The 10,193-nt window shown below is 46.3% G+C and overlaps 1 protein-coding gene across 9 annotated transcripts in view; it reads left to right on the top strand.

The window, feature by feature from the left end:
- The first annotated feature begins 1,566 nt into the window (after nucleotides 1–1,566).
- The window catches only part of TEP1 (telomerase associated protein 1), a 41,716-nt gene continuing 33,089 nt past the window's right edge, over nucleotides 1,567–10,193 (top strand). For 3 of the 9 annotated variants that reach the window (XR_011541638.1, XM_070626409.1, XM_070626362.1), the window contains exons 1-7: nucleotides 1,640–1,831; nucleotides 4,857–5,446; nucleotides 6,500–6,682; nucleotides 6,984–7,118; nucleotides 7,867–8,028; nucleotides 8,437–8,598; nucleotides 8,908–8,988. Coding sequence is in view for 8 of the 9 variants with exons in the window: in XM_070626409.1 (XP_070482510.1) it covers nucleotides 4,880–5,446; nucleotides 6,500–6,682; nucleotides 6,984–7,118; nucleotides 7,867–8,028; nucleotides 8,437–8,598; nucleotides 8,908–8,988 (1,290 nt within the window). In the remaining variant the exon portion in view is untranslated. Of the gene's footprint in view, nucleotides 1,837–4,856; nucleotides 5,447–6,499; nucleotides 6,683–6,983; nucleotides 7,119–7,866; nucleotides 8,029–8,436; nucleotides 8,599–8,907; nucleotides 8,989–10,193 lie in introns of all 9 variants that reach the window. The other 6 variants (XM_008533179.2, XM_070626368.1, XM_008533177.2 and 3 more) reach the window with 6 other exon arrangements.

The raw sequence follows: 10,193 nt of genomic DNA, 5'->3' as shown, positions 1-10,193 counted from the left end.
AATAAACACTGAACTTTCCAGGAATGCCACTACCAAGAATATCATAGAATGATCATGTATTGCTTTGTTCAAAGATTTGCCAAAAGTTATTCATCATTTTGGAAAATCATGCCACACCAGCAACTCAGTTCATAGTATTTGAATTACCATGATAACATCCCTGTATCATGCTGCATTGGTAACTCTTACATTCAAGGTGATTGTATACAGATATGCATGCCTGTGAGTACCACATTGTGTCTTCTTGAATGTCATGCCCAAATATTTACATATATAAACACACAGTACTTTATAATAAATCACCTTCCTTCTACTATTCATTTATATCTCTTTAGACATTTTATAAATTTTTAAATTGCGTGTACAGGTAAAATACATTATTTATAAATTGTAGTTCAGGATTGTAAAGGGGACATAAAAACATTTGTTGTAAAAAGAGAGTGTTGGCTCATATGTGGAAGACAAATATGTAGATAAGGAGAACAGATTGGTGGTACCAGAAGGGGAAGGGATGGGAGGAGTGTAAAAGGGGTAAAGGGGCACATATGCATGGTGACAGATGGAAACTAGACTTTTGGTGGTGAACACGATGCAGACTGTACAGAAGCTGAAATATAATAATGTACAACTGGAATTTATACAATGTTATAAACCAATGTGACCTCAATAAAATAACAACAACAAAAAAATAAAACAAACAAAAAAGAAAAAAGGGGTGAGGGAGAGCGTTGGGACTGATGGGGTAGATGGTAAGGGGGGCATCTAAGGAAGGAAGGTGGGATCTGGCTTAATAAATTGAGAAGATAGGAGGCACCCAATTCTGAGCTGAAGCTCAGTTGTTACCCCAGAATGAAGGGAGCCTTCCTAAGGAAAGGGATATTTTCCGGAAGACAGATAATCTGTTTTACACAAGGGAGGCATATTTCTCCTGCTACTATGTGATCCTGCTCTTTATGAAATACCACCAGCATTACCATCCTACAGGTCACTTGTCACTTTCTTGAACCTTCTCTGAAAGGGTTCAGCATTAGCCACTCAGGATGACTCCAAATAAATTCTTTGTAATCACAGATCTCTCCCAGATGGACACTGGCATGCTCTCAGTTCACTCCCCCTTAATTATTCAATCCATATCTGCACCTAGTTACAGCCATTGCTGCAGACTTTCGGTCTCCTTTTATTTCTATTTTCACCAAGTAACTTTCAGATGAATTAGAAGTCTATCTTTGAACCAGGAATAAAGGTGTCCATATATAGGCAGCAAACATGGCCAAAATCTTTTCCAAGAAATGGGGTTCGAAGATATAACAGGAGAAAGGCGATGAAATTAACAAAAGAGGGGGCATTTGGTAGAGGGACAAGCCTGAGGGGCGGGAGAAAAGAACGTCAGGAAGGAAACAAAAAAGGGGGTAGGGAGAGGCTAAACTCTCGCCCCAGAAGAGACTGCAGTGTCCCCAACGCATTCGCATCGCAGCCGGGCATCTCTCCCCGCTCTCAGCTCCCAGTCCTGGGCTCCCCGCCCGGACCTGCGCGTCTCCGCCCACCGGCAGTCCCCTCCCCGCTTCCCTCGCGGCTCCTCCTCCAGCTTCCCCTTTTCCCACCAGCCGGGTGAGGAGTCCGGTTCCTGCTTCCTGCTGCTGAGAACCGTGAAGCCCCGCGTCAGCCAGCCAGTTCCTCCAGCCCCGGGCAGCTCCGGGGAGGGTCTGAGCGCAGGTAGAAGCTGGCCCTGGCCCTGGATGTAGGGCGCTGGGCTCGGCAGCCGAGAGCCGGGGGCAAGGGCCTGGCGCAGCCAGTTGGTAACCTCGGTGGACTCGCGTGGGGCGGGCGCCAGGTGGGGTGCGTCTGCCCAGTTCCTCCGGGCATCTCAGGGAGGGGGTGTGGTGTGTGAAAGGGAAAGTGAGAGGGGAAGGTGAGAAAGCTAGAGGAGAAGGATGAGGGAGGGAAAGGGAGGGACAGCAGCGGCTAGAGGGACAGGAAGGGGAGGGAGGAAGAGCAAAGTGCTGATGAGTCTCTCTCACTTTCCTGCTCTGTGTGCTCCTTGGAAGGAGAGAGTAGCTGCCGCAGACGGTGGGATAAGCACCTTTGGTAATAACGGAAGCCCGCGGTGTGCTTAAACAGGATAGGTTATCATACAGCCAACTTCAGAGTGAGGTGGCTATTAACGTGTTAACACGGCAAGGTCTCCAAGACATACTAAGTGCTGAATAGTGTCTAAAGTATGATCCTCTTTGTGTAAAAAAAACAGGGGGGGGGGGGTGGGCAGCATATACATATATTTGTCTGTGCATAGAAGTGTCTGAAACTGTTCATATAAAACTTTTGGCAGTGTTTATCTCTGGAGAATGGAATTAGAGCTGGACGAGAGGGGACTTTTACTTTTCTTAAGTCAGTTCTGAGATTCCCCTCTCCTCTCCCAGGGGGCTTACAGAGTGCAAAGACATCAGGGACATAGTACAAAGACATAGTGCAAAGACATGAGAACAGGGTACAGAGGTCATCATTCTTGACGTAATTTGTGCACACTGATGTCCCATGAGATATCCATTGTCCTGGTCTTGGATTGTCAGTCTGTTCAAGTCTTTTTAGAATTATTTCACATTCCTGTCCATAAACTCTTACATATTAAGGTTTAAGTGATTGACTTAACAGAATAACTTATTCCTAAAATACTTAAATGTAAATAGGAGATAAGCATTTGCCCAGGTAAGTAAATACATTCCTAATGATATAAGCTCAAGCATTCTCTCAGGCAGAGGTTCTTAATTTGCAAATAATGGAGATTCTAGGAGATCCATGGATGGACTTCCTGAAAATTGAGTGCAAGACAGTATATACTCATGTTTTTCTGTGAAAAAGCTCCATAGCTTTCAGCAGATTCTCAAAAGCCTCTGCATCCCACAGACTAGGCATTGTAGAAACAATGATGAATAAGGCTAAAAGGGTCTGTCCTCAGGAACTCGTAACCTGGTGGGATGAAAGACAAACAATTACAATACAGGGGATGTGTTCTATGATAGAGGAGGTAGGGTGTTTCAAGAACATAGGGAGGACCACCTAAACCAGCCTGGGAGCTGAGTGTCAGCAAAGGCTCCTTTAAGGAATTGACTATTAAATTGAGGCCTGCAGAGTGAGACGAAAGTAGAATTTGGTAAAGGAGGGGTTGGGGGAGAGAGTGGTCTTGGTAGAAGGAAGAGCATTCCAGGTATCTGCCTGTGCAAAGATCCAGAGTCAAGAGATACCTTGAGAATGCATAAGCTAAAAAGAGTTTGTGTTGTTGAAGTATAGAAGTAGATGGGAGCAGCAGTAAGAGATGAAGCTGGGAGATGATCAGAAGCCAATTTATGTGTGTGATGCTGGCCATATGGAGGTGAACAAGACAAAGGAGCCCTGACCCTCGGGAAGTTTTATTTTAGTAAACAGAAACAGTGAACGAGTAGGCAAATAAGCAAACAAGGTAATTTTTATCATGATAAAATAAACAAGGTGATGTAGTAAATGGTGGTGGGTGTGTATGGGGGAGCTCCTTTAGACAGGTGTACATACTGTGTGCCACATGGACTGGAGGGTTTCAGCTAAGCTGGTAGCAGGTGGGATGGAGAGAAGTGGATAGACTGGAGAGACATTGACGGAGTAGAATCAATAAGATTTGGTAGTTTACTGCATGATAATAATAATAACAAAAAACAATAGCTTTCATTTACTGAACACTTACTAAGTGCCAGGCACTGCTCTGAGTGCTTCAATGAATTTTTCCTCATTTATTCCTATGAAAACTCTATGAGTTAGGTGTTTATCTCAATTTTGTAGGTGAGGAAACTGAGGCACAGAGAGTTTAAGTAACTAGCCCAAGGTCCCAAGTAGATTCAAGATCCCGTCAAGATTCAAACTCAAGTCTGTTTCACTTCAAATCCCTATAAGCAAAGGGGACAAAGGAGAGGAATGGATTTGGAGAAGAGGTAGGAAAGGGAGAAAGATGATACATTTGGGAGCTATGGAGTTTTTGGTACTTTTGAGTCATCCAAGTGGAGGGTCTAACAGGCAAATGGATAAATGAGGATGAAGCTCAGACAAGATCTAGGTCAAGGAATAAACTTGTGAGTTGCCAGCATAGAACATTATTTGGAGCCACAGAGTAGGTGAGACCACCCTGGGAAAGTGTATGCAAAGATTGGAATAGAACTCTAGGAGCGTCAACATTCAAGGAATGGCAGAGAAAGAACCCCCAAGGTGTGGTCAGAGTTGTAAGAGGAAAACCAGGACAGTTGCACCATGGAAGCCAAGGAAAAGAGGGTTTCAAGGAAAGAGTGATCAACAGTGTCATATTATACTTGAGAGATGAAGTAAGATAAGGGCCAAAATATGTCTATTCCTCTAGTAACAAGAATTCCATTAGTTAACTAAGAGGATAGCTTTGGAGGAACAGTGGAGACAGAATCCCGTTTAGCTGGCTGAAGGGTGAGTAGGAGGCAAGGAAGTTGAGGTGGTGAATATAGACAGCTCAATCAAAACATTAGTTTCTCTGGAACTAAGAATCCAGAGTCTAGATTACAAATGTGGCCCCTGTACTAAGATGGGGTCACACCGATAGCCCTGGGTCTCCTTCACCACTTTATGAGAAGATATGTCTCTTTCCTCTCCAGCTCTTGATTTTTTCTTTTTATACTTCCCTGCTCCTAAGCTTCTGCCTTACCTTTTCCCTACTCTTCTCCCTTAGAATACTCCCTTTTTCTCTCTAGAATACTCCCTGAATTCATCCTTAGAATGAAACTAATCCTAGAAAAAGAAACATAGACTCCCAGTACAAATGCGTTTCTGGTGCAGCCAGGTGTTCATCACCTGTCTTTCTTTCCTTCTAGGCATATGCTGGTTGACTCCAGCCATGGAGAAACTCCATGAGCATGTGTCTGCCCACCCAGACATTCTCTCCTTGGAGAACCGGTGCCTGGCCACACTTCCTGACCTGAAGACCATGGAGAAACCACATGGGCATGTGTCTGCCCACCCAAACATCCTCTCCTTGGAGAACCGGTGCCTGTCCACACTTCCTGACCTGAAGACCGTGGAGAAACCACATGGGCATGTGTCTTCCCACCCAAACTTCCTCTCCTTGGAGAACCGGTGCCTGGCCACACTTCCTGACCTGAAGACCGTGGAGAAACCACATGGGCATGTATCTGCCCACCCAAACGTCCTCTCCTTGGAGAACCGGTGCCTGGCCACACTCCCCATTCTAAAGAGCACTGTGTCTGCCAGCGCCTTGCTCCAGCGTCTCCAGACATTTCACCCAGTGCAAGCTGATCTGTGCAGCCTGAACACCAGCAACCACCTGCTCTCTGAGCCTCCAACTTGGAGGGCTCAATACCTCTCAGAGGGCCTAGGCCTTCTGACCTTCCCCGGGGCCTTGCAATCCATCTCTGCCACAGAGACAGTACAGGAAGCAGCTGTGGTAATAGCTCTAACACTTGTCTTGACTCCAGCCATGTCTGTTGGATGCTGCGGTCCCTAGCTTTCAATGCCACAGTATCTCTCTGTGATGCTCTTATTGCGTATCTAATTCAGAAATTCTGGACAACGAGCAAAAACAGTCCCTGTCCTTAGAAAGCCTCTGCTCAGGAGGAAAGTCAGTATGATATTGCAGTAGCAGAGTCAATCAGGTGCTTTTGAGGTCTTACATCTGGCATAAGACACAACTACTATACCCTGGCCACTCCCCTCTATGTGCATGTGCAAACACATGTCCACTTGTACACATCTATATAAGCACATTTACTATATAGGTCAGAATCAGTAGACAAACACACATTCCTTCTGTGGGATTTGGACTGAGGGAAAGCCTAATTCGGGCCCTATACTGTCTCTGTCAATTACAAGCCACACAGCCTTGGGCAAGACTCTTAACCTTTTGAAGCTTTTAAGTTTCTCACCTTTAAAATGAAGTCTACCTCATTGAAAATCTACCTCACAGGTCATTGTCAGGATTACAACTACTGCCACCTGACGTTTATTTAGGGCTTTGCAATTTGCAAAGAGTCATAGATGTATTATCCCACTAATCTTCTAATGGCCCCTTCAGGCAGGTGGCAGGGAATGAGGAAGCTGAGGTTTGGAGGTTAAGCAGCCCAAGGTTGCTGGGGGATTGATCTGGGACTTGGCCCTTTTTCTTCTGACTTCAAAATACCTTAATAGCATCATAGGAAGGGTATTGTGAGAGTCCCCAGGCTCCTAGGCTGTGACATCAATAAGGAGATGAAAGCAGGGTCAAGATCATGAAGCATCTGGGCTAAAGCTCAGAAGGTTGAGTTGGGACTGGTGGTGTGTGTGACAGTGAGAGATCATTGTGTCCGACAGAACAGATCAGGGCTGGGGTGTGAAGGGAGAGGAGTTTAGGGGCTTGAAGATAGATGTGGACTCTTCCTATCCCGGGGAGCTGCTTTCAGATCTGTCTATGTTTGAGGGGCAGTGGGTGCATGCTGTGATTAATAACTGCTACCATCCCCAGGGTCACTGGTCCTCTTCTGAAGAGAAAAGGCCAGGAGCGGAGGAATGGGCAGAGGCTCCAATGCCTTTTTACAGTCTAAGTTTGGGAGAGGAGGAGGAGGTGGAGGAGCTGGCTCTGAAGCTTACCTCTGGGGAATCTGAATCGTGTCCTGAGCCCACTGACCGAGCCCTTCAGGAAAAGAAGGTAAAAGTTCCAGAGTTGCAGAGAGGCTAATGGTGGTGGAGGGGAGGGCATGGGGTGGAAGGAGTGGTGACCAAGGGCTGAACCAGATCCCCTCCACAGATGGAAGGGGAAGGAGGGGGCATCACCCGGCTCTTGTTTCCGACTTCCTAATTCCCTTTTCTAACTTTGTGGTTGGACAAACATCTTGCTGAATCTGGGGTCCATTCCCTCTGTCTTGATTTTGTAAGTCGGCCTGAGTGGGTGCTTAAGGTGGTCCTTATCCCTCTCTCCTCCTTTCTTCCCCCTCTTTCCCAATTCCCAGATGACTCTAATGAGCTTGCTGTGCTCTACTCGGGCATCAAATGTAAACATGAAAGATGCAGCTGACCCAACCGCGGCTTCCCTCTTTGAAATCTGTAGTGAACTTGCCCCTTTGGAGCCTGAGTTTATCCTCAAGGTATTGTGGCCTGAAGGAGGGGGTGGGAGTGGGAAGCTGGAAGGTGGGGAATGTGGTTGTGGTATGTGAAGGGAATGGTGACCAGCCTCATCCTGGGGGTGGAAGCAGCTTCACTTAGGAAGGGAGTAAGATCTCCAGGTGAGTCTGAGGCCTTAACCCTGGGGTTCTCTGAGGAGTCAGGGTGATGGGACTGGGGAAGAGTATACTGTGGTTCATTTGTGTAGTAAGTACACAGGCTGAGTACACAATGGTAGGCCTTGAGGGTCATACCAACAGATATAAGGAAACTTGGATCCAGCTCTTAAGGAGCTTAGAGTATTGTTAGAGAAGCAAAACACTCCCAAATATCATATAAATGAAAATGGAGTAGTCGATAGTGAATACTTCAGAAGCAGAAAGGAGGGGAAAAATGTTTTCTATGAGGCTTTGGAAGATGGCAGGTTTAATCAGCAATTTGAACCCTGGGTAAGTTTTTGATAGACTTTGGTGGTGGGATGTCTTCCAAAAAGAGAAAAGGCCTGGTTGACTTTGGAGATGCTCAGGAGAAGACGTGCTGCAAAGGTGGACGACGGGTAAATGCTGGAGGATGTGGGAGGCCAAGGCCAGAGGCTTGGCCTTTATATTTTATAGAGAATATGGAGGGCTCAGGGAGGTTTTATGCAGGCAGATTAGATAAGCAAGTTAGCTTAGGGCACGATGCTATGGGAGAAGCAGCTGAGATGCCAACCCTGCCTACCCTGTGCCCTAGGCATCTCTGTACACCAGGCAGCAGCTGAACGTCCGTGATGTGGCCAACAGAGTCTTGGCCATTGCTGCCTTCTTGCCAGTCTGCCGCCCCTACCTGCGACGATATTTCTGTGCCATTGTCCAGCTGCCTTCTGACTGGATCCAGGTAGCCGAGTTCTACCAGGTATGGCACTCACTTCCCTGGACTTTGGCCCTCACTTGGTTCCCTCTCCTTTGCTCACTGCATCCCCAGAGAATGTTCTCAGACAGTTTGGCCTCCACTCTGACAGGACAGACAGGACAGATTCTCCCTGTAAAAGCTGGATTGCCCAAGAAGGAGAATATGATTGAGAAGGGTTAGGCCGCAGTTTGAGAAAAATGGTCTTATTCTGGTCCTCGTGTTTATAGTGACGAAAATGAGAATCAGAGAAGTCTGCTGATGGGCTGAGTACCATAGAAATTTTAGTTTTAGAGCTGGGGCTGGGAACTTGCTCCCTGTTCTGTGCTCTCATTTAACCCCATGGAGTGGTCTTGTTTTGTTTGGAGGGTTTGTTTGGGTCTCACTCCTCATGGTCTCTCCTCTCTCTGACAGAGCCTCGCTGAAGGAGAGGAGAACAAGCTGGTGCCCCTGCCCAGCTGTCTGCGTGCTGCTATGACTGACAAATTTGCCCAGTTTGATGAGTACCAACTGGCTAAGTACAACCCTCGGAAGCACCGGGCCAAGAGTCGCCCCCGCCGGCGCCCCCACCCTCCAGTTAGTCCCTGCCTCAACCCTGGTCATTCACAGCCCAGGTCCCTATTCTCTGGAAAGGGAGGGATGAAGGAACATGCTGACCCTTGGGAGATCCCACACTAAGCGTGTGACATGTTCCTACCACCCGGAACAAAAGGAGTCAGAGAAAGGGAGAGGAGCCGGGTAGAGCTCAGCGGGCAGAGAGGGCAGGGCCTGCCTCTTTCCTAGCTCACCCCCTTTTTGGTAGATATGGGCCTTTGGGGCTGTTGGAATGAGTTTCTCCAGGGACAACCTCCTTTTCCCTTCTTGAAACTACTTCTCCTGACCCAGCAGAAGACAGAGCATCCCTTTTCTGAGAGACAGCGATATTTGCCAAAGTGCCTGGCACCTCTTATGGATGAACAGAAGAAGGTGAGTTCCTTGTTCTGGGTTTCTATATGTGCATGTGCAGTCTTTTCTCAACTAATGTTTGGAAATGGAATTCCATTAGGTTTAGAAATACTAAGGGTATATTATTACTAATAGCACATGCCAACTTCCTGCCTGAAGACTTCTCGGCTGTGATTATGGGCTAGGTTTTGAGAGCATTTGGAAAGTCTACTTTTTTCCCTTTTCTCTCTTCTTGGTATTATACTTTACTGACAGGTGGCATGTCCAGCTGGATAAGCAAGTTGAAAACATTATGAAATATCTACTTTCCATAGGAAGTTTTAAACACAAACCAAACAAATTTTTTTTTAAAGATTTTATTTTTTTCCTTTTCTCCCCAAAGCCTCCAGGTACATAGTTGTATATTCTTAGTTGTGGGTCCTTCTAGTTGTGGCATGTGGGATGCCACCTCAGCGTGGCTCGATCAGCGGTGCCATTTCCGCGCCCAGGATTCGAACCGACGAAACCCTGGGCCGCCTGCAGTGGAGCGTGCGAACTTAACCACTCAGCCACGGGGCTGGCCCCACAAACAAGTTTTTTTTTGCATTAATGAGAAGGCGCTGCTCTTAGTGGTTAAGAGCATGGAATTTGGATTCAGACTACCGGGGTTTGAATCCCACCATCTCCACCACCACCAACCACCACCACCTGCTAGCTATGCGACCGTGGCCAAATGACTTAGCCTCTCTTGCCTCAGTTTCCTCAGATATAGAATGAGGATAATAGCAGTACCTACTTCATTGGGTTTTTGTGAGGACTGAATCAGTTACTGTATTTAAAGTATTTCTAAGAATACCTGGCATTGAATAAGTGTTAGGTATCACCATTGTCATCATTAAAATAGATTATTAGGAAAATATATGCTAGTATTATAAGAAAATAATTCTCAGTTGATCAGCTGATCTTTTCTCTTCATCCTATTAATACATCCCACACTTAGCTCTTCTACCACAGAAGATCCAGAAAGGCCACTTCTTGCAGTTTTTAACTCCTCACAGCCTGCGTTGTGCTCATGCCTCCTCTTACCTGTTCCAAGTCTCAGTGACTTAAATAAGAGCCACTTTTTCCTTTCCCTTCCTCTAAAAGCAAGGTGTTCTCTGTTCATTCTATCCCCATCTTGTTTTCACAAGCCAATCATCTCATTTTAACCATTGATAGTTCAATCTTGTGTAAATGAAACACAGTGA

The sequence above is a fragment of the Equus przewalskii genome, chromosome 1, assembly GCF_037783145.1.
Source record: "Equus przewalskii isolate Varuska chromosome 1, EquPr2, whole genome shotgun sequence".
NCBI lineage: Eukaryota > Metazoa > Chordata > Mammalia > Perissodactyla > Equidae > Equus > Equus przewalskii.
The sequence above is the reverse complement of the archived record's forward strand: the minus strand, read 5'-3'. Positions and strand labels throughout refer to the sequence as shown.